Here is a 27,712-nt window from a genome sequence, read left to right on the forward strand (position 1 = left end):
GGATCTGTGCCCCCCCCACTTTCCCCTTTATAAAGTGGGCAAGTGCCAAGGGACACCTCATAGGAATGTTTTTAAGGCAAATTCAAAGAATTCCAACCACTGAAGTGGCCGTTGTGAGCACAAACTGATGTAAAGAACCTAAGCATGTTCCTCTGCAACATTTGAAGTCAGGCAATTGTTATGTGTTCCAATATGAAAAATAATCAACCGTGTTTGAAACAACTGATCTGAAGCAATTAAGAACTTAGAGTTCACGATATTTCTCCAGGAAAAAAAGCTTAAGAATCCCCAAGGAAGCAGCAGAGCATATGAGGATTAGAAAGACTGAAGATCCACTTTGCTTCCTACGCTGTAATGCACCTCTGAGCATCAACAAAATGGAAAAAATCATACCTGATTTGATAAGGTGATAAGCTGTGAGACACAAACAAAGAAGTATTTGTCTGACAGAAACAAAACTCCTGGATGAGAAGTATGGGAGTCCTCCTCTGTGTGGGTGTCCTGCTGTTTGGAGCAGGTGTCTAATCTAGACTCTGGCATACAGATAACTGAAGGAGAAGTCCTTTATGAAGGTACTCTGAACACCTTGTTTCTACCCTTGGCTACTTACGCAAGTAGCTTTCCCTCTCTGAGTTTGTTTTTCTAGCTGTAAGAAGTTACCTTGTGGCCAGTGGCTTTCATATTAGACATCTCAGCATTAGACTAACCTGGAGAGGGAAGGAGCTTGATGACGGGAAACAGGAAATTCCCTGTTGTTGATCAGTTCCTCCTCTCACCACCAAAACATCCCCCAAAAGACCTGAGGCAAGGAATCTTTTTATTAAATCATGCAAGAAAAGCGTTAGCCACAATATGAATCGCTTCATCAAGTACGTGGCCTGAAGCAGCTGAATCTCAGAATACTTTGTCATACTTTAATTTGAAAACCCATTTCCAGCCATTTAACTAACCGTGCTCCTCCTGGTCTTTTGCAATTTCTGTAAATGCTGCTGTGCTATGATTAAAATGTCCTCCCAATCCTCCATTTCTTATGTGAAATGAAGATGCTAAACTGACCACAGACCAGCAGAGGTGTCCATTTTCACTCTACCATGGCCTGTGTATAAATGTTGAAAAGATCCTTTGAGACAAAAGTAGACAATGTGAATGGCATGCTTAGCATCTCAGAGAGGAAGTGACAAAGCTGAGTCGACCATTGAGATCCTGAGAAGAGTTCTGCCACATGCCGTCTTTCTACTACTTCCGTTGCAGTCTGACAGCCAAGTAACTTTCAGTTGATTTATTCCCTAGACTCCTTCTGCTATTCTTGGACACAGAGAAACTTCATTTGTCAGCAAAGTTACAGGCCACATGCGAACCAATGCAAGAAGCAGGGAGTTATGGACTCTCAAAAGATGAGACCAGACAAAGCCAAGTGTTTCTCAAAATTTTAATGTGCAAAGAAATCTCTTGTGGGGTCTTGCTAAAATACAGATTCTTATTCCAGATGTCTAGGGTAGGTCCCAAGAATCAGCATTTCTAACAAGTCCCCAGGTAACAGAATGCTGACACTTTTTTCATTAATCCTATTTCTAAACACCTCCAGTTACATTTGGGATTCATTTTAAAGATGTATTTATAAATTTGATGTATATGGGTATTTTGTCTGCATGTACATACAGATGGGGGCAATGGGGGTATTGGATCCTGTAGAGCTACCTTTATAGATGGTTGTGAGCTGCCATGTGGCCACTGGGAATTGAACTTGGGACAACTGAAGAGCAACCAATACTCCTAATTGCTGAGCCATCTCTCTGGCCCTGGGATTCATTCTCACTACTGCTTTGTGACAGTTTGGTAAATAAAAAAAACATCTCTAGTTTTCAATCCTGGATTTTTATCAATTTCTAGATTCTGCTCACGGACAACTCATTTTCAGCTAGCTCCCTGGGCCTCATGTTTCCTTATGTACAAGACAGAATTGCCAGAATTGCACTGATGCTGTGAGGCCTGAGAGAATGACAAAGCTGTGTTGCAAAGTGGAGAATAAATTAAGACTCTTTGGTCCAAAAGAATTCTGGGCTGAGTTCTCTTCCAATTCTTCCAAGATGGCTAAGAGGTAGGAAGTGGGTGGACCATCATTCCTGATATCTTAAAAGACATGAGACTGTATTTATTCAAGAGAATCTGTACACTTAATTAAGCAGCACCTGAATGGGCTCAGGGAATCTCATTCTTTTCTTTTCTCTGATTTCACACACATCGTACACACAGGCAATCTTTTAAGGTTTTTATTAGTGTCCTTGACATAAAATACTGCATTTCCCTATGAAAATGAAAGATTTTCTTCATTGAAAATATCCTGTCAAGTTACTTTGCTTCTGCCTGGATTTTCTGCTGCTGTGGTTTTGAAACCTTTTGTGGACTTGTAATATGTCAAGACCACTTGTCTGCTGCTACTGTAATAGCAGCTTCACTGATCTATGTTCTCTCAAAAGCAATTATTTTACAAGTTGTTGAACTAATTCCTTTACTTTTTTGTAGTTCTTACAGAATAAAGGAACACCTTGAAAGGCAGAAAGATGTTTCTCTATTGTAGCCCATTATTTCAGAAGTACACTACATGACACTATTTTACTATTTAAATTGAATGCTTAGTTTTGCCCTGTGATGGCTGGATACTCCATTACACCTCCTTTTCATTTTTTCAACTTGAAATACAAAAACCCAGTGAAATTTCTTTTATTAAATGACCTCCTGGTTTTTTCTTTCACCGAAAAAATTTTGTAGGGCTATGACCCCGGGGCATCCAATTCCACAGAGGCACAGAGAGCTTCCCTCCTCAATCTGCATGTTTGGATGTCACCAGCCTTCTGGATAAAGCCATGAATACTGGGAAAGCACAGCAACACCTAGAAAAAAAAATCCTTTCTCTTTCAAAAAATGACTAAGGCAAAGAATTCACAGCTAATAATCATAACAAATTCTTCACTTCACAAGGTGAGGTTGCATGATCTTTTAAAACATATTACCAGATGGATAAACCCAAGTAAAAAGAAAATCCAACTCTGGAGTACATTTCAGCCTATATTTTACTACCTTATGAAGTGGACTTGCACCACTTCCCCGCAACCCTACTGCTTTCCTTTCCATATTTATTAGTCATGTGGCCTCTATTTAAATACCTACCTCAAAACGGCACATGGAAAATTGCACAGGATACAAAGTCAGAAAGGCTTGAGTGCAAATCACATTTCTGGGTATTTATGATGTCTGTGTACTAGACCCAGTAACTTAATGCAACGGGGTCCTCTTTTGATCTGGACATGAAGAGGAGTACATACATGATTGTTATAGGGATGAAAGAATAGGGCATTTGATGTACCTAGTATTTAGTGGGTGATTAATAAGTGCTAGCATTTCTGTTGTCACTGTCCAAGACTTAACAGTTCTCTCACTTACTGGCCAGGGTTGCTGCTAATTTCCCAGTTACCACTTGCATCATCACATCTTCTGAGCAAGTGCCTATGTATCATACACAGGTCAAGCCGATCCCATTTCATAACAGTATGCTTCACCACAAAACATTGTGCTTTTGAAAGGGAGATGATATATTTCAGTCTTTAAAGAGAGTTAATTGCAGGAGCAGCCCCATCAACTGCTCCCTGGCTTCCAAAATTGGTACCCCCGCCTTTCCCAGCTGAGTTTTCATCCATGCCTCACGTAATACTGCAATTGCAGTGCAAAGTTTCTAGACACTTCTTCAATTGGGATTGAAATGTCTTTCTCTACCTTTCTAATATATTTAGTGCTTACTGTGGTATTTTCCTTCACACACACACACACACAAACAGATTCAAACTGTCTTTATAATCTTTCATGGATCTGAAGCCCTAGTAACCCACTCCTGTGACCATGTTCTGCACATATGTTTGCTTTTCATGCATTAACAGAGAGGATGCAGCTCTCAGAGCAGAGCTCAATAAGAGCCCTGAAAGCTTTGGAGGCTGTGGTCTAGGCATCTGCACAGAAACAGCAGCATCAGCACACTGAAAAACTGGGTTCAAAACTGTCTGTTCCTCAGACTCCTTCCTTACTGCACTGCTTTAGCTTTAGTGCACTTTCAATGACTCCAGCAGTAATCAAAGGGACCAGGGGCTTGTATCTTGACATTTTTCTCCTTGCTAGCAAATATGAGAGGCTCTAGAAAGAGGATAAAAGCCAATACCTCCCAAAAGGGCCATTAAAGCCACCACCTACAAGGCCCCTTTCCTAGATAAATGTGGTGTACTAAAAAGAACCTTATGTAGAAGTTCAGACACCTGGGATCTTGTCCTGCTGTGGTCACTAACTTGCTCTTCATGTAAACTAAGCTGTTGTTAGTATAAATGCTTTTGAAAGTTCCTTCTAATCCAACCCTTTATGGGCTGTAAAGAGTCTTTTATCTCAAGGGCTGTGGTTCTTAACCTTTATTGGGTTGCAGTTCCATTTGAAATTCAGTAGAATGTTATGAACCATCTGCTCGGAAAAGGCATTACTCTCATGGCATTGTATATGTCATCTTGCGGGCATCATGGGAGTTCCAAAATCCATAAGCACCTGGTTAAGATCTGGTTTCATTTGTTTGTGGCTTGGTTTGTTTGCTTGTTTTGGGGTGGGGGTGGGGAATAAAACAGCCTGTAAGCTAGAGGCAAATGAGAAACAAGAGCATTAATTCCCTGGACTCAGTCAATCTTAACAATTTTTCCTAACATTTGACACCCCCCCTTTTTTTACAGAAATGCTTTCTGTTTTGTTTTATTTGTTGCTTGCTGGAAAGGAAGCTATTGGGAGAAAGCAGGAGGAAGGAAAATCCAGACAGGCCTAGGCTTTGACATGCAAAACATGCTTAGCAGATTTGTCCTCAGAGGCTGAAAGCAAAAAGAGAGAAGTCTATCTTCCTAAACCCAATGACACTGGGTGGGAATTATTCATGCAGTTTGGCCCATCTGGATTTCAGCAACATGTCATGGTACCAGGGTGCCAATCTGGAATTAGTCAGCATCCATATCCTTGGAAAGAGACATGACACAATTCTCCAATATTCAGCTAACATCCCTACCCCCTTCCAAATAAGGTATACAATGGCCCCAATGCGAATGGTCTTTAGATCAGGGTAAGACCCCTAAGAACAGTCTTTAGCCCTGAATCATGCCAGAATCCAATGACCTGTGTGGAAACAAGCTGTTCAGAGAGGAGTGGGAAACTAGGCTCTTTTCCTTGATATAGATCAGTGGGTATTTTCTCTTCAGTAGAGCTTGAAGCTTGAGAGAATCCAGCCATCCAGTGTCCTAGGAATTGCTCACAACAGGAATTCTGGGGCGATGAAGACAAAATACAAAGAAGAAACAAACACATGCCTAAGACATGCGCTCTTCATTTTATAGGTTCCCAGACACTGAACCTACAAGGCCAGAAAGAGCTGATCTTCAGCACCAATAGCTCACAAGGGTTTGAAGTAAACCCTTTCCCATCCAGAAAAGGGTCCCTCAAGGCCAAGTCCTTTCAAACCTGAAAAAGAAAGAAGAAAGTAGGAAGTTAGCTAGGCCTTGGTAAATATTTAGCAGACATTGAGCAGTGGGGTCTCTCTAGTTATTTACCCTGTAACTGGTACCCAACCTAGAAAAAAGACTTTACTACTTCAGACCCTATGCAATAGGCCCAAGATTGCTGAAACTAGAAGTAGAGACTGCGCCTTTGACTCCACTGCCGGTTCCCTAAAAATCTATCAGCAGAGGAAGCAAAAGCCCAGGAGTAAGGCTTCTAAGACTACTGGCCCACTCTCCTCCCTTACATTGTAGCCACTGCCTTTCTCTTCAGTATCTCCAAACTTCCTTTGAACAGGCCTTTATTTTTAAAGCTGATAAGGAAAGGCTTATCTTTCTCTAGGTCATGGAGGACTGGCAGTGACAGGAAACAATAGAAGGCTAAGGAGTACATGGCAAGCCAAACCCTAGACTTGGACTTCATTAACGTGCATATTGGTTCATGTCATGCCAGAGATCTGATAACAAAGCAATCAAAAGTCCTACGCAGAGAAAGACATTTCCCTGACCCCCAAGTCTCCTGTGACCTTAGCAAGTCACTTATCCCCTCTGAACTTCAGTTCCTTTGTTTGTTGATTTAGAACACATAGTATCCTCCTTACTCCTGGCATGTGATATGGATCACATGAGATCATGGATATGAAAGTTCTTTGTGCTAGAAAAATATAAAGGACTTAAAGATGACGGTTCAGGTAGGAAGGACTGAACTAGTGACTTGGTCTGAAGGAATGAAATTCCACTACAGACACCTTGACGTTTGTTATACTATCAAAAAGGAAGTCACTAGTTTCTGTTCAGACCCACACGGTATCAGAGTAACAAAGTTCCATCCATCTCATTTTACAAACAGAAATTAAGACTAGGAAAAAGAAACATGCTTGGCCATAAAAAAATCACAGCCTGGGATTCCTTTGAATTCAATCAAAAGGCCAACTGGAAATGATGCGGCTGAGGACGAACAGAAGGACAGGACAACTTCAAATCATACAAAACCTCACAAAGCAGAAAGTTTAAAGGATATGTCATTTTAGGGTAGTGGACTGAGGTGCTAAGTAAGTTCCCACCTTCTGGACTTATGTGGTACTCTAGTCTTCAAAATCTTAGATGCCATGAAATAAGCTTATTTGAAGAACATTTTGGAATGTAGAAACAACATACCTGTAGCCTCAACTCTCATCTCCAGGAATTTTTCCTTGAGAACTGTAGGCAAAAGGAAGAGATTTCAATAAAACCCTTGAAATTAGGACTAAAAGACTAATGACAAATTATTCCTATTTATGGTTTCAGTTACCACCAAATATTAAGTATCACTGCTCATCTTGCAGTATATAAAGTATATAAAGATGCCCCACACTAGTGTTCTACAATACAATAGTTATACCTAACTCTTCTATTAATGGATCTCTACAGGCCCCACCCTGGCAACTACCCCAAGTTGCAGTTACTCTTGGGACATCTCTATGTGAATGTCTTGCACTGTCTTCACAGTCACCATTTGAAATTGAGCACAGCAAACATCTCAGAAAACCTGTTTCTTTATGATTAATTATTGTACCATCTACCAAATTGCCCAAGTTAGACTTTTCTCTTTCTCTCTCTGCACTTCTACAATGCCTGACATCTGAAAAGTCAGCAGGGTCTAATTGAACTGATCTCAAATCTGTCCTTGCATTCCATTCCCACAGCAACACCTTAGGTCAGGACTTTCATCAACTCTTGCCAGCATGATTTGTTTCCTAATTGGTCTCTTTGCTTCCAATCTTTACCACCAGAGTAATCTTTTTACAACTCAACCAGCTCAGAATGTGCATCACCACTTAAACATCTTCCATGACCTTCCCTGAGTAGACTATCATACAAAGAGCAAACACCTTAATATGTCATTCTAGACCTTTGCAGTGTGGCTCTGATTCATATTCCTAGTCTTATGTTCGGCTAAGATTTCTCCTCTTGCTCCTACATTAGAGACAAAGTGGAACACTAATCTCTTCTGAAGCTTTGCTGCCTTAGGAAATATTCTCTCCTCCTTTCTTTTCTTGACAAATCTCTAATAAGTTTTTGAGTTTTTCTTTTTTAATTGTTGAAGGAGGCAAGGGAATAATGACCAGATGCTATCGAAATGATAGGATGCAGCCAAGTATGCAAATGGAAAACTAAAAGGGGCAAGATAACAGTTAAGCACCTCAGCATTTTTTATTTTCTATGAAAGAATAAGTTGGCAGCAATGACCAAATAAGGGATTGTACATATGACTAGTAACATCTTGCTCTGTGGCCAGGATGTGAGATAGAGATGGTGGATTCAAGGTGGGATTCCTATCTAAGTAAGAAGACCCTATGGGTAGTCAGGATGTCGTACTGAAGGCAGATATAGTTTAGTCTTACCCACATTGCTTCCAAGATGTATTCTTAGGACAGAGAGGATTAAGTCTAGGTTCTAGAAACCCAGATAAGGAGTCGATAGAATAGTATAGGCTGAAGTACCTGCTTTGGCCAAGGCCTTCTTTGGTTTGTGGTCTAAGTCTGTCCTGAGCACTGGCTGGCAAATTCCAGCCCACTGGCAATGCTATCAATCTTTCCCTGTCCTCAAAATCAATTTGGCTACAGTTTTCCTAATGAAACTGATTCTGCACTAAGAATTTTTCTAGACTTTGTTCAGGCTTCTTAAATTTTCCCCTCTTAGTGCCTTGACAGCCTATCCACTAAGATACAGATCAATCTTCCAAATTTTGCTGTGTACTTCTATTTTATCAAGTCCCAGCTCACATATTAACTCTTCTCGAAAGCTTTTAAAATGCTCAATTCTTTCTGTCCATTCTAGTTTATTTCTCTCAATTTCTCTGGTGCTTATTTCTCAAATGATTTATCCTGGGAAGGGATAAAGGATGCTTGGAAGTAATGATGCTCATAGATGGCGTCCTTATTAATAATTTCATAAACAGTCAATCTCTCTCTGTGTCTGTCTCTGTCTGTCTGTCTGTCTCTGTCTGTCTCTGTGTCTCTGTCTCTGTCTCTGTCTCTGTCTCTCTCTCTCTCTCTCTCTCTCTCTCTCTCTCTCTCTCTCTCTCTCTCTCTCTCTCTCTTTCTCTCTCTCTGCCCCATCCCACTCCATGGATCCCAAGGTTGCAAGTATGGTATGAAAATAACAGCACTGAGCTACAACCTCCAGATTTAGATCCAAAACCCTCTTATCTTCTTGATCCTGGTAAAATAAATCAGTGATTTGACTTCACTTTCATTTATTACAGTAGAATAAGTACTATGTTATTGTCTAAATAGAATTTGGCTAAGCCCAGAGCTGCCTGTGATTGCCAAGCTACACTAGGGTAACTTGTCATATGGAATCACATCTTGGTTAATTAGTTCCCAAGGTTTTGGTAAGAGGATGTGTCAAACCTATCCTGGTACATTTTCAATAGTAAAGGTGCATTTCTCTGCTTTTAGCTGATCACGTAGAAGAGTTCTTGTTCTTTGCCAGGAAGTACAATTTTAAAGCTGTCTGATTAGTCACATAGAACAATCTCACAGCAAACACCCTGAAGACTAAGCAATCATTCCTTCAGGAGCTTTTGTCCAAATGCTCCCAAATGCCCAGGGCTTGAACAGTTTGTACCATCATTTGAGAAATTTTAAAAATGAATAGAAGGAATGGTGAACAGAGGGAAAAGGAGAGGGGAAACTAGGGAGGGAGGAACAAAAAGAGAGAATAATGGCCCTGCTCTAACGATCAATTTTAGTGAGTCTAGAGTGGAAGCCAGGAATCTGGGATTTTTTTTTTTTTTTTTTTTTACAAATTTCCAAGACATTTAGATGGATAGTCGGTATGATAGTCATTGATTGAGCCAACTATTTACACTGACTCCAAATCCACAGATACTAGAATGTTATATTCTATATGCCTTTGCCAGCTGACCTTATTCATTATAGATTTGAAACAAGCAAAATAACAAAAACAAAAAGACCTTCTTGGGTGTAAAGTTTGTTTCCAATATAGCTTGTGATGTGAGCTGGCTAGTTTTATGTAAATTTGATACACAGTAGAGTCATCTGAAAGGAGGGAATCTCAAGTGAGAAAATGCCTCCATAAGAGGTCAGGCTGTAGGCAAGATTGTGAAGTGTTTTCTCAATTAGTAATTGATGTGGGAAGTGCAGCCCATTGGCTGGTGGTCCTAGGTTTTATAAGAAAGCAGACTGAGCAAGCCATGAGGAGCAAGCCAGTAAACAACACCCCTTCAGGGCCTCTGCATCAGTTCCTAACTCCAGGTTCCTGTCCTAACTTCCTTTGATGACAAACAGTGATGTAGAAGTGCAAGCCAACTAAACCCTTTCCACCACAATTTGCTTTTTTGTTCATGGTGTTTCATCACAGCAATAGGAACCCTAACCAAGATAGGATATGAGTATATCCAACAGTGGTTATATGTGCAAGTGTATGTCTGTGAAAGAGAAACAGAAGAAAAGCATTGGGAAATGATTAAGAAAAGAGACAACAGACAGAAGAAGACATGAAATAAGAAGAAAATACAGAAAGAAACTGAGAATGTTAGAGATACAAGTAAGAACAAGTAAGAGTAAATGGCAGAACACAGATTAGAAATAGAAGCTGTTCTATAATAATTGAAGGAGGGTAGAGGAAGAGAGGGGAGAAAGAACAAAAATATAGAGAAACAGAAAAGGAGATGGAAGAGCAGAAACTGATGGGATGCTCTTGCTTTCTCTTCTGTCTCCTATTTATTTTACCTTCCAGTTTTCCGGGAAGCTGTTTCAAAGAATCTGGTTCTGGATGCCACCCTACAAATAAAAGCCAACCAAGACTGATGAGTTGCACTGAAATACAAATGAGAACCAAGAGTCATTGGAAAGGTCATGACACGCTGGAACACAGGGGTCACCAATACCAGGCCCTACTTTTGCTGGAAAAAAAGCCAAGGGTTTGAGAAAAACTGAAATATCAGAATGAGAAATGGCTCAAAACCAATACGCACTCCAAGGCAACAAATAAGACCCTTTACTTCTTATTGATCCAAATGATCTACGTCTGTAAACCATTCAGACCTGTCTTGAAAAATAAATAAAAGTAATCTTTGGTTTCAAAGTGTGGTTTAGGGCACTTTGAAAATATGCTTTGAGGATTTAGCTGAAGTTGTGAAGGCTTTGTTCTTCCCCAATTTTACAATTATAGAAAACAAGAGACACAAGAAGAAGGAGGATCGGGAGGTGAAACACTAAGAAGGGTCCAGGTCGTTGGCTGAGGCCAAGCAAAACAGGTCCCTTAGGTCTGCTTTTTTCTTAGCTCCCCAATTTACGGCCAGGCACCAGAGAGGCCTGGATATCAGCTCAGCTCCTGTTCTGTGAGAGAATCTTTAGAGGACCTGAGTCATTTTGGACAATTTTTTTAAAATGTACTTTTTTCCTTGCAAGAAAGAAAGGAAAAAAAGCCCCAAGCACAACTACAATGGGAAAAAGGGGTTCATTAAATTACTTGAAAACCAGTAGCAATAACACAAAATAAGCCAAAGATTTCTAGAGCAAAAAAAATCTAAAAGTAATTTTTCTACTCTACTGACAATCAGGGCAGCTAAGAAAAATGGGTCTTTATATAAAAAAATTTCAGAGGTCTTTCTCTTTAGTGATATAGGTCAACTCTGGGTGTTGAGTGGAATACTCCAGACAGGGATGACACTGGATAGTCCCCTACATTTTGAAGTGAATGATGCTCCAGAGTCATGTGTTATATACACTCAGCAACCAGAGATGGTGGTCCTGAAGGCACCATCTAGTTGTCAGCACAGGCCTTAGGTCAAGTTGAGGAAGCACATTACTTACACGGATGATGGGATATCCTCTGCATTGCCAGAGACTGTTTCTGGTTTTGGATCTGGCTTTTGTGAAGCACTGGACCGGCAAGGAGGGTCTGGGGGCCTCACTGGAGGACGGATGATTGTTTGCTTTTCTCCTGGGGGCCGGACTTTGCTGAAACAGTCAGCATCTCCTAAAAGAGAAAACAACATCCAGGAGATAAATAGTCAACCAAATAGAACACCAAGCATTATTAGGCACTTCAACTGGGGTTGTCAGGACCATCTTCTCTTGGACCCATTTCTTCTTGACTAACACCACCTTTTTCTTTTTGTTTTAAAATGCTCTGGCTGCTGTCCTTTAGGAAGCTTACATTTAAACCCGGACTGCACAACTTCATGTCTGTTATGAATTTCCTAATTCTTCATTTATTTGGCTTTATAATTCAGAGTAGTGACATACCAGTTTACAGAAACTGAAGGGCTTAAGTTAGGAACCAATGTGTCTACTACAGTTCCAGCTACACTGTAGTGATTGATGAGAAACTTGAATTTGATAAATTTATCACCACTAAAATTCGGATCCTGAGACTGGAGAAATGGCTTAGCAGTTGAAAGTATTTATTGCTCTTGCTAAAGACCCAAGTTAGGTCCCCGGAACACATGTCAGGAGACTCACAATCATCTCTAACTTCAGATCCAGGTGATCCAACGTTCTCTTCTGAACACTGTGGGGCAACTACACTCATGTGCACATCTGCATACAGGTGCACATAAAATTAAAAAACAAAATCTCAAAAAAATATCAGGTACATTTCAGTATTCAAATACTGTCCTAAATCACCTTTTTACCTCCACTTTTCTGGCTTACAGATTAACTGGAACATACATTGTATAAAATGGTCCTGGTAGGATTATGACAAAACAAATGTATTCACACACTGCTGGTGGCACTATAAATTGGCCTATTCTATCTAGATACCTATCAAGCATTCTGGAACAATCTGGATGAAATATAAAATTGTGCATAGGCAATAATTCATACTTGTTTATCCAGTAATCCATTTTGATAAAAAGTGCAAAGGAATTCATCCAAGATAAAAATAAGAAAAACCAACTGGCACAAAACACATACCTTAATGGCAAAATGTCAAACCCTAACCTCAAAGACTAAACAAACAATTTATTCTTACAAACAATTAACCAATATGTATTACATATAAACTGACAAGAATTTGGACAAGGTCAAGACAAGCATGTGCATGTGTGTGTATGAAATAACTTAAAAATGAATCAATAAATCTGGGCATTGCAGTTCACATCTGTAATACCAACACAGGGAAGCCTAAAGCAAAAGGATTAACATCAGCTCAAGGCCAGCCTGGTCTACATAGTGAGTTCCAGGCCAACCTAAGCTACAGAGTAAGACTCTGTCTCAACAGTGGTACCCAAGGAATGCTTTCCCTTCTCTGATGAAAAGGGTAGAAGATAATGGGAGGAGGAATTTATAAGGGGCAAGACTGAGAAGAGAGGAGGAAAGAAGGATGCGATCAAGACGTAAAGTGAATACAAAAATAAATTACTAAAAAAAGAAACAAACAAAAATCCACAAAAATTACTAATGTCCCAACAAAGACAAAATTAAAATAGCCACATGGGTAGCAATGCAAGTGCATTAGTATATCTTGATATTTGCTTAGTGTTATGATATCTTAATCTATTATTTTATAAGTTTCCTAAATACATAAAATAATTTAATTGTAGTTACCATACACAGGGAATATAGTTCCTCCCAGAAGCCATAGGATACCAAATGAAAGGCTCACTGTGACATACCTCACTTCAAAACAACACAGTCTATTGCTACTCTTGGCTTTCCATTAAAATTTGATGCTAAGACTCTATTGCTGAAGGCATATACCACACACACTTCGGGCACAGAACATGGAGAAATCAAGTTAGTATGATCAGGAAGCCTCCACCCTGATGGCTAGCTTTCATGACACCAGAAGGTTCTATGCAGGGTGCTGGGGCTGGTATTTATCAGCAGTCATTACCTAGATATAAATCCTATAAGCAAAAATAACAACTGGCCTGGAAAGATAGGCTCATAGATGCAATAATGGCATGAATATTACAGGGTAACCAACTACTTCCTGATTGGATTTAGGGTCACCAAGGGAGGAAGCACATGCCTGTTACTATAAGTATATCCTCAAATTCATGGTTGGGAAGTTTACTTGGCCAAAGAGTGAACCTACTTCTATCACTTTTGTAAATAGACATAGAATTAAACTGCCCTATGGTCTCTTTCTCTATACATATGATTAATGTAGTTCTCAGATATCATCAGAGGAGTTTATTTGCTCAATGAACAACAGTTTACACAGAAACTCAAAACTAATCAAAGTATAGAGAATAGACACCTGTGGTTTCCTATTTCCTCATTCCAAGGTGCAGAGACTATTGCAGAAGAAATAATAGACAAATTCTAAGAGCAACACAGTCTTTTCTGGACATTAAAAGACTATTACACTCATGAGTCCACAGCAGCTGTGGTTGTATGCAAAAGACCTGCATAAGATGAAGCCAGCCAAAGTTCCAGGATAGAGAGAGGAGGGGCATGGAAGCCCACACCCAGCTGAGGACATATTGACAAACAATGGCTACTAGGGAAGGGAGAGTCAGGTTTGTTTGTTTGTTTGTTTGTTTTAACAGTGTGACTCCTGGTATGGCAAACATATTCTAGTGGATGGTCCCCAAACTCATGAGTATGTCAGAAACGCAAGTCAAACTGAGTAGGTTTTATACAAACAAAAGAGAAGAATCAAATTTGGAAGGAGTGAGAGGATAGAGGGATCCAGAAGAAGTTACATGGATAAGGAGGGTAAATATGATTAAAAATATTGTAGGTCAGTAAGAAATTCTCAAAAAGTAAAAATATTATAAGTTTATTTTATGAGAGACAGATCAAATCTGAGCTTCATATTAAAAATAATCATTTACTGAGGAATCTTAGGGGAAAAGATAGGGGAAGTGATTCTGACAGTCAAGCAGAAGCAGTATATTAGTGGAGGAATGAGGAAAATACTATTTCTGGATTCAGACAGAACTTCTATCTCCCCATCTAGGTTCTGTCTTACATTAATGGAGATGCTATTCCCTGAGCATCAGGATCATTTTCTATAACTGCATTAGCAAACAAAAAATTAAAAATTAAAGTAATAATAATCATTTTTCCTAACAAATTGTTAGGAAAAACAAATTGCCTAACAGTATTGTTTGAAACATTCTCCTATATGATCTCCATAGTAAGCTGAGAAGTAAAGAATAGGACTTCATGGCATTTCTATTTTACAGGAAGGAAACTGAGGCTCAGAAGGCTAAATCCACTTTACTCATTCCCTTCGTGTTTAGATTGTGATAGAATAATGGTTGAATTCTTATCTTTAGTGTCCATATCGACTACTACTTTCCCTGGTGTCTGTTATTAGTAATAGCAATGTAAAATTGCAAATAACAGTAAGGAAAAAATGTAAGTAAAGTTATAGTTACTATTTATTGTTATTGGCCAATTTTGCAGTGCAGGGTTTAATCCCAGGGTCTTGCACAGTTTCAGTTCTGGCTACTTTTATTATTTAACAGCAGTTCTGTTCCAAGAACTGTAACACTATATTTAGTGCTCTTAACACACAATTTTCATAGTTAAGATTGGCTGTAATTTTGCATAAATGTTATTCCCTTTCTACTGTTGAGGAAGATCTCCTAAAGGAAAAAGGAATCTCACAGTTTACCACTAACAGATCCATGTGCATGCACTCTCTGAAACCTATGGAGTTCTAGTTACCAGTGCTGTAGTGCCTTTCAACCCTGGCTATGCATTAGAACATGTAAAGACCTTTAGATGTACAGTACCTGGGTCCCATCCTCAGAGTTCCTAGTTTGACTGGAGGAGAACTTGGACATGAATATTCCGATGCTCCCCAAGTAATACAATGATGGGAAGTATGATCTGCAAAGTTGTAAGTCACATGACACTGCTTCTTCACTGCAGGTCACAGATGACCAAAGATGACAGTGATATCCCATTTCTACTAGTTACTGGAGTGAGGAGTTTGATAGGAAGGATGTTTTACTTTCGAAGCCAGAAAATACTTCTACCTGAAGTCAGGCTGAGGCTAGGGTTCATTTCTCTTGAAGACTACAGCAGATACCATCCTCAAGACAAAAACCTCATTTGTTACCTTTAAAGCCACATCAAAATGGACATCTAACTAAGGCCTGCAAAGTAAGCGCCATTAACTGTTTGTCTGATTAGGTCCTTTATATGCAACTCCAACTTGATGATTCATTGCAAGTCATTCTTTGAAGTAGCAGCAAAGAGTTTTCTTGGCTGAAAGACCCCGGTGTTGTTCTTTCTTGCCTCTAATTTGTCTCAGTCACAGTTAAGCCACAATGTCAAACTGGCAAGGCATAGAAAGAAGTCATATAACTAGGAGTCAAGAAACCTGGATTCTCATCTTAATACTAAAACTAGCTTGTGTAAGTCAGCAGTTCATTTATTTCTCTACCAGTACAATATGAGGACTGGATTGTTTTGCAGATGAATCAGCAGATGGTATCAGTCTGTAAACTTCTTTCTGCTGACTTTTGTATGTTGCTTGGGGAATACAATAGAAGCTTCGATTTCTTTATCTGTCTCTCCCTTCCTTTAGTCCACCTTCCTTTTACCTCTCAAGAAGTAGATTTCAATTTCCTGGCTCCCTGTTGCCTGCAGAAAATACCCAAAATGCTTAAGTTGGCATTCAGTACCCTCATCCCTTTTAGCAGTCCTTTTTGATCTAGCTTTCTACCATTCTTCTTCACATATGCTACAGTCCAGACAAACATTATTATTTATTATTCTGTGTGCATGTCTTGCCATTAATCATCTTCCTAAGATGCTATTTATCCTATTCCCACATGCCAAAATTTGCATCCGTTTAAGTGCCATGTCTCTTAGGAAGCTTAAGATTCTCCAAGTTCCTTTCTGTAGCTCTTAAGGCACTGGTTGTCTTGTACTTTGGCTCGTTGTTTTCATGACTTTTTCTCCTCTATTAGAAATGGGAGCAACTTGAGAGCAAGATCCAGGTGGGAATCATCTCTGTATTCCCCAGAGATGCAAGTAAATTGCTCTGCATGTAACCGGCAGATATTCAACAAATATTTATTGAGTAAAGAAAAATGCAGTCCAGACTTTTAGGACAGCAAAGAAAGCTTTCCCTTTTTAGGCTTCCAACTAAGCTTTGTGTGACACAGAAAGCATAATACTCCCAAGATTCAAAAGTATTCAGAAACCTAAAGGAAGTATTCAACATACGGGGAATGCTGTGAGGGCATTTGTGTCTCTCAAACAATGATACTGTCTCCCTGGGGTTTTAAAGCCAAACTGGGATGAGAAGTCATAGATATGGGAAGTAAGTGAGAGCACTGTGACTTGGCAGTCACATTAGAGGGCCAAGTGTGGGGCTCACAGAAGTGAGGTATAGAAAAACATACTGGAGGAGGACTGTTAGATCCACGGACCAAGCTACTCTTGAAGACTAAAGAAGAGCTAAAAATACCTCTTTCCCCCCCCCCTTCCCTCCACAATGCTTTTTCTTTCTGGATGTTTATTGTGTGTATAGACAGGCTAAGAACAAAAAATTTAAAAAAAATAAAAATAAAAATAACATAGTTCTGAGCTCTTTTCTTCTGTTCGTATTTTAGGTTTGAGGTTTCTCCAAGGCCCTAGAATACAGAAAAGCAGATGTCCTCTGTCTTGTATTCTGCCACTTGAGCCATTACTATATAACTAGGTGCTTTACAGACCACAATAACCCCCTCCTCTCTCTCTCACACACACCCCTTGCCTGTAATGGAGGTGCTATCTCACACTACACTATAATGGGAGAATAAAAGGTACAGCTGACCTAATTACAATAGCCTGTTATCAAAGCCAAGCAACTACTTCCATTTACAGGGTAGTTGGAATGGGACAGGTATATACTTGTTATTCTTCCTTGTTATAGCAATCCAATGGGCACAATTATGATCCTCTTATACAAATGAGAGGTTCAGTGAGGTTATGATTTACCTAAAATCCCACACCTAGGACAGACAGAGTCAAATTTAAGACACACATCAAGGGAGGCAATGAGGTTTTAATTACAAATGTTCTCTAGTCTGTGCTATTCAAGTAAATAGCTATTCTTTCATTGCTTATGACTCCTGGTTCAAAACATGGGTTTCACAGCAAACTTGATCGATTCTCCAGATCATTGTGTTCATTCCCATCCTCTGTCATATGATAATAGCATGTGATCTTAGCATGTGCATCTTGTACCTTTCCTTATATCCACCTATACCCAACCTTGGGGTACAGAGCAGGGAGAAGAGATTCTATCTTCTTAGAGTTCCCCAAAGTCTTCTCGAATGATCTCTTGCTATGACACTCCTCTATGCCCATCATAAAGCCTTCTTTTCCCCTTAGCCATTAATTATCCTTACAGAACAATTTGAAGTTAGACTCCAGGAAGAGCAGAATGAAAACCAAACAGTATATTACTAAAGCATAATAAGTCCGAACAAGAAAATGTGGATAATAGCCAGCAACACCCATTACTGTAGAAGCAAGTCTGTTCCTAATACTTTTAGAGCAGATACGTGTGCCACTTACAGCATTAGTCACCCCAGTGAAGAATTGATGGCTGTGTGACTGAAAAAGGTCTTGCAAGCATCCTTTCCCCAAGCCCAGAGCATATCACCAGATAGAGAAAAGAAACTAAGCAGGCCCTATATGTGGCATGATACACACTTTAATCTCAATACTTCAGGCAGAATGAAGGTTCTTATTCCTGTGCTCTTACTGGGATATTCTCATCACCTGTCAGGAACATCAATGGAACAGATAGCCTATGAGCCATTCTTACCATGAACATTGGGAAGGCAGGATCATGGCTTTTAATCTTGGGTCTTTCCCTTTGCTTAGTGTGATGTCTGAATGAATGTGCAAATGTATATAAGCAAGAGACATATAACTGTCTTTCCTCCTCATTCTCCCAAACAGTCCTGTATCTTTTTGTGGAAACCACACATTTGTATTTTGTAAAACCAGAACCAATAAGAGAAAGTTGCACTGAGGAAAGACTACATGTTTCTCTTACATACAGAACTTAGATTTCACCTGATGTGTGTGCTTATATAGCAGGCCACAAAGGGAGAAAGTTGGGAGAGTGGAGGAAGAGATCTTAAATGAAGTGGGAAATAAAGTAATGGAATAAATGTAATAGTAAAATAGAAGGGAGGGCTAACTGGGGGAAGGAGGGTAGCCAGTTGGAGGAGGCATAGGGAAAGACAATAAAGGATAGGAATGAATGGTAATAAAGTATAGCACATGTGCAAGGATGTACCATGATGATCCATTTATTGCTTTATATGCCTACCTAGAAAATTAATTTAAAAGACAACACCAAATGCTCAAAAGAAGACATGCTAATTTTGTATACCTCCAAGTAAGTAAGTGCCTGACAGAAAAGAAGGTGGCTACCATAGGGAAAACAACAACAATAACAACAGCAGCAGCAGAAACGACGCACTGTGGGTTTGGAGAAATGGTTTCATGATTTAAAAAAAAAAAAAAAACAAACTTGCTGCTCTTGTGAAGGAATCAGATTTGGATTCTATTGGATTCTGGTCCATGTCTGGAATAGAAAATGGTTCTGAATAACATTCCATCAGCAAACAAAAGTAGGTATTACTAAGTTGTTAATCATCATGGAAGTAAGCCATTTACCATGTGCTTCTGATATTTCTAATTGCATGTACGCATGTCCATATAAACTGAATCTATAACTTCAGTTTCCAGGGGACCTGACACATGCTTCTGGCTTCCATGGGCACAAGGTAGACTCATAACACAAACATACATGCAGGAAAATATTCATATACATAAAATAAAGATAAATCTTTAAAACTGAATGAACTAAGAAACATCACAAAGATCCAAGAAGCATCGTTCCCAGCAACATCTCTGCATCTTATAACCCAATGCACTTTGGGCCAGTTTCATGTCTGAGCCACCCTTTCTATCTTTGAAATGGGTAGGGTAAAATCTACCCCTCCCCCCAGGCTTATCAACAGGAACAACATACAATGAAAAAGAGAAAGTATACTGGTCCATGTCTGGAATAGAAAATGGTTCTGAATAACATTCCATCAGCAAACAAAAGTAGGTATTACTAAGTTGTTAATCATCATGGAAGTAAGCCATTTACCATGTGCTTCTGATATTTCTAATTGCATTGGGGAAAAGATGTGAGGAATGACAAAGTCCATTCATATACTAGACCAGTGAAAGGGCTAAATATCAGGAGAGGACAGGACAGTGATACATTTAGAATAACTGAAGCAATGAAGCTTCTTCAATGACAAAGGTGAAAAAAAGATAACTGATGTAGAAGGTGCAAGCAGAAGAGACAACTTTCTCCCCAAGCCTGTCATTCAGGTTGTTTGTTAGCACACACGGTTAATCATCAGCTGTAGCTGATGAACTATTTGCAGCAGCTGATTAACTGATAACTCTTCTGGTATCCAGGAATTTACCATGAACAGCAGTAAAAGTAGGGCGGGAGAGAGAGAGGGAAGCAGAGGTGAAAAGATAGGTGGGGAAATTTTAAAGAGGCAACTCTACTAGAGATTTGGCTAGGCTCTACCATGACCCAACCCATCCCAGTTTTGCCAAGGCTGGAGGCCAGAGGCTTTGAGGAAAACTACCACATCAGCTTGTTGCTAACTGATTTAAGAGGGGAAAAAAAAGTCTGGTAATGCTGCAGCTCAGACTGAGAAAGCCTGGATGACTCTGGGCAAGTCAGATGTCAGATCATTTCTTATTGTAACTGATGCCATTAGATCACAGCTGTTGCTGCCAGCAGCCCAAAGGACAGGACTGTGAGAGAAGCAACAGGAAGGGATGGCACTAGGATTGGGTTCTATATCCAAGGATGTTGGAGGCAGAACTGAAGTGGAGGGCTAAAAGTTACTGTGTGTGCTGAGCTGACAAGATCTGGCTTGACACTGGGCAGGGCCAAGTTAACCATGGGGGTAGAAGCGCAGTTACCCAACTTTCTACTTGGTTAATGTGATGATCAGTATATGACTTCTAAACTGAAGCAGATGTCTCCATAGATGTCTGGCCTTTCCTGGCTGCCCCCTACAAAAGGCAAATTGTAGGGAGGGAAGACAGGACAGAGGGAGAGAATTAGTACCATATCTTCTGATTATGAGCCAGGTATTTTGTTTGCTATTCCTTTTAATCCCAAAAATTATTTGTAGGTGATCCTTTTCCTCATTTTAAAGATATAAACCCCAAGATACAGGCATGGAGAATAATGTGAGCATGCGAACACATTGGAGGGCCAAAGCAGAGAATTAGAAAATGTCAACTGCTCTGTGGAAATCCTGTTGGCCTCCACACAAAAGAGCATTTGCTAAACTGCTCAAAGACAGTGCTGTCAGCATGTACTAAGGCTGTTCCCTGCCACCCACAACAGAATGTCTTTCCTCTGCTTTATCTGGACAGGCTTATTTTCCCTCACTGACCCTCTGCCTTCATGTATACTATAAAGTATCTCCCTCGCTCCCTATCCCTCTGTCTCTCTCTCCTCTCTAGAAGGAACTCTCGGATGCTATTCCAGTAAGTGTGAAAGGCCTCATGCACAATTTGCACATGAACTCCATTCCCTGCCATTTCTCTACCCTCCTATTTCCCAGTGCCTTACTCCACACTGCATTTTTCTTAACATGTGCTCTATTGCTGTGCTAATGATCAGGAGTGTATCTCTGGCTAGGTGCAGTGGTACATGCCTATAATCCCAGCAGTCAGGAGGCTGAGACAGGAGGATATCATGAACAAGGTTATAATTGGCTACATGTTGAGATCCACTACTCACAGAGACAGAAAAAAACAAGCCTAAAATATATAGGAAATACAAAAGAACATAGTCAAAACAATTGGAAGCAGAAGGAGCACAGCTAAAGAGTCATCACATTTCCTGACCTCAAATCAGCTACTGGGACAAAACAGACATACAGAGAAACCCACACAGCTATGGACTCCTAACTTCTGACAAAGATGTCAAAAACATGTGTTGGAGGAGACACAGCCCTTTCAACTATCAACCTGATTAACTACCTGCAAAATAATAAAATTAGTTTTTATATCTATCAGCTTAAATACAAATGAACTCAGAATAGATCAGAGACCTATATTTTAAACTGAAAACACTGAAACAAAGGCTAAACACGTAAGGATATATCTATAGACAACAAACTTCTGAACAGGAAATAACCCAAGAATTGACAAATGGAACCATATAAACTTAGAGAGCTTCTGTACACCACCCCCCAGCACCACCACCCCCAGCACCACCACCACCAGCAGCAGCAGCAGCACGACCAGTACCACCACCAGCACCACCACCACCAACACATCAATAGAATAAATAGCCTAGAGAATGTGGGAAGTCTTCATCAGCTAAAAGACATATAAGAAATTAATATCTAAAATAAATAGTTTTAAAATTTTAGAAAGTAAACTGCAATGAAACAGTTATCACTCGGAATATTGGCCAACAATTTGGACAGATACTATTGCAGTTTTAATAAAAATTGCCCACATAGGCTTGTGTATTTGAATGCTTGGTCACCAGGGAGTAGAACTGTTTGAAAGATTTACACAGATTACCAGGTGTGACCTTGTTGAAAGATGTGTAGGCTTGTTGGAAGAATTGTCTGAGTGTGGGCGTTGAGGTTTTAATAGCCCATGCCAGACCCAGTCTCTCTTCCTGCCTCTGGATCAGGATGTAGAACTCTCAACTACTTCTCCAGCACCATATCTGCCTGTGGACTGCCACGCTCCCCACCATGATGGTAACAGACCAACCTCTGAAAACGTAAGCAAGCCCTCAATCACATGCTTTCTTTTTATAAGGGGCTTTATAAGGGGCTACCTTAGTCATGGTGACTCTTCACAGCAATAGAACAGTGACTAAGGCAGACAGTCTTCGAAGGAAGAATTATAATGGTCAATGAATGTATTTTAAAATGTTTAGCATCTCTGTCAAAGATATTTAAATTAAAAACAACTTTGAGGACTGGAGACATGGCTCAGAGGTTGAGGTTAAGAGCACTGGCTGCTCTTCCAGAGGTTCTGAGTTCAATTCCCAGCAACCACATGGTGGCTCACAACCATCTGTAATGGGATCCAATGCCCTCTTCTGGTGTGTCAGAAGACAGCAACAGTGTACTTACACATAAAATAAAACAACTTTGAGATCCCATCTCAACCAGTGAGAATGGCCACCATTAAGAAAACAACGTGCAGAAAGAGGAACACTTCCATACTGTTGTTGGGGGAGCAAGCTGGTAAAGCCACAGTGGAAAATAGTATGGAAGCATCTATAAAACCAAAACTAGAACTCCCTTTTTACCCAGCTATAGCACTTCTGGGCATAAACCCAAAGGACTCTATATCCTGCCGCAAATATATTTGCACATCCATGTTCACTGTAGCTCTATTCCTCATAGCTAGGCCCAGATGTCCATCAACAGATGAATAGATAATGAAAATGGGGTATCTATACACAAAGGGACTTTAGTCGGCCAAAAAGAAAAATGAAATAATTTGCCAGGAAAATGGATGGAAATGAAAACAAATTATTTTAAGCCAGTTAACCCAGACTCAGAAAGAGAGTGGTAGTACATTGTCTCTCATATTTGTATCTTAGTTTCCGACTGTAAAATACATCTACTCTGGTGGCAGTAAATAGGAATAAAGGGCAGGAAATGCCCAGTGACTAAAAAACAAAAGAGGCTCTAAGGGAGTGAGTAGGGAAGACAATCGAGTAAAAAGAAAGGGGAAATGCTAAGAGCAAAAAGATACTATAAGGCAGGGGTGTCAAGAAGATGAGGGACAGGGGATAAAAATCAACTAAAATGAAATGTGTATTAGAGTCTCATCCTGAAGCCTACTAACAACTTTGTAAACTAACTTAAAAATGTTAAGTTAAAAAAGTATGATGAGAGGAACAAGGAGGGAAGATGCCTCCAACCCTAGAAAGTTTGCAAGCTATAAATGACTTTGGTTCAGTTCTGCCTCCCTAAACATTTACCTTCCCGGTAGTGAATGGCAGGCCTGGGAGCTGGTCTCTTTATATGAAAAGAAGAGGTCTTTGTGTGTCCAGAGCCTGGAACAGGTCCATTGGAGGCCTTTGGAGTAGCCTTGGTCCCTCCATCCTGCAACCTAAATATCAACTTCCCCACATCTGCCTCGAGGCAGGGCTCCGATGGACAGTCAGAAACAGGTCTGCTTGGGGACTTTCTTCCAGGGTCAGTTTCTCCACTTTTCTGCATGGGTAGTTTGAGGTGCTGTAGTAGCTTAGGGGGATCCAGGTTGCTAGTGATTGTACCATTAGGAGTTTGGTGGTGAATTTCATCTGAAAAAAGTTGGTACAAAGAGGAAAGATTAATGACGGCCTTCAAAATTATTCTGTTTTGATATATGCATACACATTTGATCTTAAAAATCAGTACTCAATTTCAAAATTGTTATTATTAGAGTACAAACTGAGTACATCCCACGAGGACAGTCTCCACCTTGCCCAATTCGTATAGAGTCAGAGGTCTCAGTCAAATAAGGTTCCATTTAAGATTTCCATATGACTTTCACCAACACAACTAAGTAAACTCTAGTATGCCAACCTGCTTTATTCAAGGGGATATGTAATTCAAAAAGGACACAGTGCACAATCAATTGCATAATTTACTCTTTTTAAATAAATGCATCAACTAATTCTCAAGTAGTTCTCTTTAAAGCAATTTTTAAGGTTTCTCAAATTTCAAGTTAATAGGCCCAACAACTTAATCTTTTTCTCCATCATGTAAAAATATTCTCAAATAGCCAATTTACATTCTTCCTTTAGTCTTTTGTGGTCCATAATTTCCTACGATCATTGGGATAAGCTTTTAACTGATTCCGAATATAGTTATAGCTTCTGAGAACACAATAACAGCCAGAGAATCTTTTCTAGAAAAATAAGTCCGTACACTTAGTGAAGTTTTTTAAAAACTTTAAGTTATTCACAATTTCCAGAAATAATCAATGAATTCCCCAGATTAATAATATCTACTATATGGAAATTGTCACTTTCATTATTAATAGGAAACATATAGCCAGGGGTAACAGCCTAGTGATAGATCACTTGTATAGAATGTGCAAGGCTATGGTTTCCTTTTCCAGTGCTACAAAAGATAACTAAAAACAGACATGTAAATAAAGCTATATTAGAGTACAGTAGTTAAAGATACAGTCTCTTTTCAGTAAAAGGAGATGTATTCACCAGTCATAACACAAGGACCCTACTTGGAACCTGTTTTTTGTAATAAGATAATTGGAAAACTGAACATTGACTAGACAACTGGTCTTAAGGAATTACTGTTCTGCTTTCTTTTCATTTAGATATAATTATTATAACAATCATCTGGAGTTACTTGAACTCTGGCTAAGAATGGGTGGAAGGTATACATGAATCAAAATTGTTCAGACAAACAATAGCTTGGAGGAGTAAAAAAAACATGGTTTGTCTAAGAAAATATTACATGGTACAAACAGAGCAGATTATGTTTACAAATATATATTTATATATTCATATATGTATTCACATATATATTCATATTTATGCATGTAATAACAATCAGTGAAAAAGGAGGCTATAAATTTGAAAGAGAGCCAAGAAGGGTATATGGGAGGCCATGAAAGAAGGAAAGGGAAGGGGAAATGCTGTAAGTACATTATATATCAAAAATGAAAGATAATTTTATTAAAAATTACCATTAAAGGGTAAAGAGTAAGTTCAGTTTGTCTTGGGCATGTGTGATAAAATATGTGAGTAACTATACGTGAATCTAAGATAGTCTAGTGCCATTTCATCAAGGCCTAAATGTCAAACCTAGGAATGTTAGCTCTGGTAAGCAGAAAGGTAGCACCATCAAATATATGTTTTTCAGAACGCCCGCTTGGGTTCAGTATGGAAAGCAGATTAGAAGTTTGTAGATGAAGTGAGAATCCTAATGACAATGAGCTACTGAAAAAGCACCAGTAAAGAACACAGCCTTTTATTTTAAGAATATAATAGATGTAAAGGTATATATGCACACTCCTGCAATCCTGACAGACACTCAGGAAGCTGAGGCAGAAGGATTGTGAGTTCTGTTCTAACCTAGTTCACATAGCAAGACCCTGTATCAAACAAAACAGATTTAGAATGGCCAAGGATTTGATATAGGGTATCAAAGGGCATATATGATCATGAGGAAATGATTTACTAAAATATTATTTACAAACAAAATATAAATTTGGAGATCAAACAATGAGATGCTACTTGTCAAGAAAAATGGTGTTGAGGCATGTTTTAAGAAGTACAATGTTACATTTAATAGGCAAATGTGATTTGAGATGAAATGGATGGGTACAAATTACTGTCTTCTAATTTGGTAGTGGTGTTACCTGGATGAATCACTTACCTTCCCTGAGCTACAAATGACTCCTTTATATAATGAATCTCATACCTACCTCATACTGGAACGATGAGGATTATATGAGGTTATAGGTTTACTTAATATGCCCAGAATGAAGAGGTCAGACTATATAACAAGCACTGACCAGAATATGAGAAATTTGAGCCACCATTCATTGCTGGTGAGAAAATAAAAGTGTACTCCAGCTTTGTAAATTAGCATGGTTACTCTCCAAAAGCTTAACTTTGGAGTAAACAGGAGTCAGCAATATACTCAAGATGACTGAAGTGAGACATTCACCCAACAACTTCAATATTCATTCACAGTGTTATTCTTAATAGCTAAAACACAAATACAATTTAAATGTTCATTCATTGAAGAATGGATAAACAAAATGTAGTACATTCATACCCTGAAATACTATGTAGCAGTAGAAAGTATATACACAGTGAATCGTTTGCTAACCATAAAAATCTATACAGAACATGAGTCCATTTATATGACATTTTCAGAATAAGTTAAGTCTCTAGGAATAAAAAGTACTTGCCAGAAGCTGGCAAGGAGGAGGAATAGGAAGGTTTCCTTTTAGGATAATGCAAATATTTTCAAATAAGGTGGTTGCACAAAATACACTATAGTGAGACATGCAATTGAAAAGGGTGGCTTTTGTGGGTTTGGCATTCTTTATCAATCCAAAATTAAAACCTCAGTGTGTAGACTGTAATCTCACTGAAAATCTGGCACAAAGCCCTTACCACAGAACAAGACAAATTGAGTCCCAGATAGGGGAAGTGGCTAATTCAAGCTATTTAACAGACTAATGGCCAAAATAAAATTAGACCTTCATTTAATATACTTGTTAACTGGGCACTTACTTTGTAGCAAGTACTGTGCTGGTGTAGGGGATAGAGTCCTAAAAAGTGTCTACTAGTATAAACTTTGATTTGGGAAAATTGTAAATAAGTTTATTCTATAAAATATCAAATTATGGAGTAGCAAAACATTCAGTGCCCCTGTTCACTTTCCATTTCTTATTCCCTCTCTATGAAAGTGATCCCTTGGGCTAACTAATCCCTTTCTTTTCATTTTCCTAATACATTCATTCATTCACATTATAAACATGTACTAAACACGTACAATGTGTGGTAGGCATTGTCCTCAGACCTGGTAATAAAAAATACATCTAATATTCTTATAGGAAAAATAGATACTAAATATGTCATCAAGTAGTAGCAGGTGACATGAATAAAGGAAAGCAGCGTAAGGGATAGGAAGGAACTTAACTTTTTAACTTGGGTGCTCAGAAAAAGTCTCTACAAGGAGATGGGATTTGTAAACTTGACACCCATTAGGAATAGCTCATGAAACTAGAGGAGAAATAGCAAAGGAGACAGAAAGTACATCAAGAAAGTTCAGATGGATAAGCAGGGGTCACAGAAAACAGCATAAAAAACAAATTTTATTCGAAACATGAAGAGAGGTCACTGAGAGTTTGGAGCCGAGGGAATGAGGTCATGTGCTTCACATTTTTGAAAGGATGTACAATTTACTGACTGCTTTGGAGAATGGATTAGAGGCAGTCAAGCAGGCCAGCGATGACAGCTGGGAAGAGGTGTAGAGGCTCAGTGTGTGTGGTCCAAGGGAAACTAAAGATTTAACATGTGATGTGCAGCCACGGCCAGAAGGAATCACTAACGGATCTGATGTAAGAGGAAAAGGGAAAAAGCCAGAAGGAAAAGACCAAGGTATTCAGGTGACT

General features: G+C 39.2%; 1 protein-coding gene across 2 annotated transcripts in view; it reads right to left on the bottom strand.

Moving 5' to 3' along the window:
- Nucleotides 1-1,415: 1,415 nt before the first annotated feature.
- The window catches only part of Ophn1 (oligophrenin 1), a 308,721-nt gene continuing 282,424 nt past the window's right edge, over nt 1,416-27,712 (bottom strand). For both annotated transcript variants that reach the window (XM_076918793.1, XM_034485518.2), the window contains exons 21-25: nt 23,550-23,873; nt 11,390-11,555; nt 10,304-10,354; nt 6,723-6,764; nt 1,416-5,529 (exon numbers count right to left, since the gene is read on the bottom strand). In XM_076918793.1, coding sequence (XP_076774908.1) covers nt 6,731-6,764; nt 10,304-10,354; nt 11,390-11,555; nt 23,550-23,873 — 575 coding nt within the window. In that variant the 3' untranslated portion in view covers nt 1,416-5,529; nt 6,723-6,730. The remainder of the gene's footprint in view (nt 5,530-6,722; nt 6,765-10,303; nt 10,355-11,389; nt 11,556-23,549; nt 23,874-27,712) is intronic.

This window comes from Arvicanthis niloticus, chromosome X, assembly GCF_011762505.2.
Source record: "Arvicanthis niloticus isolate mArvNil1 chromosome X, mArvNil1.pat.X, whole genome shotgun sequence".
Lineage (NCBI taxonomy): Eukaryota > Metazoa > Chordata > Mammalia > Rodentia > Muridae > Arvicanthis > Arvicanthis niloticus.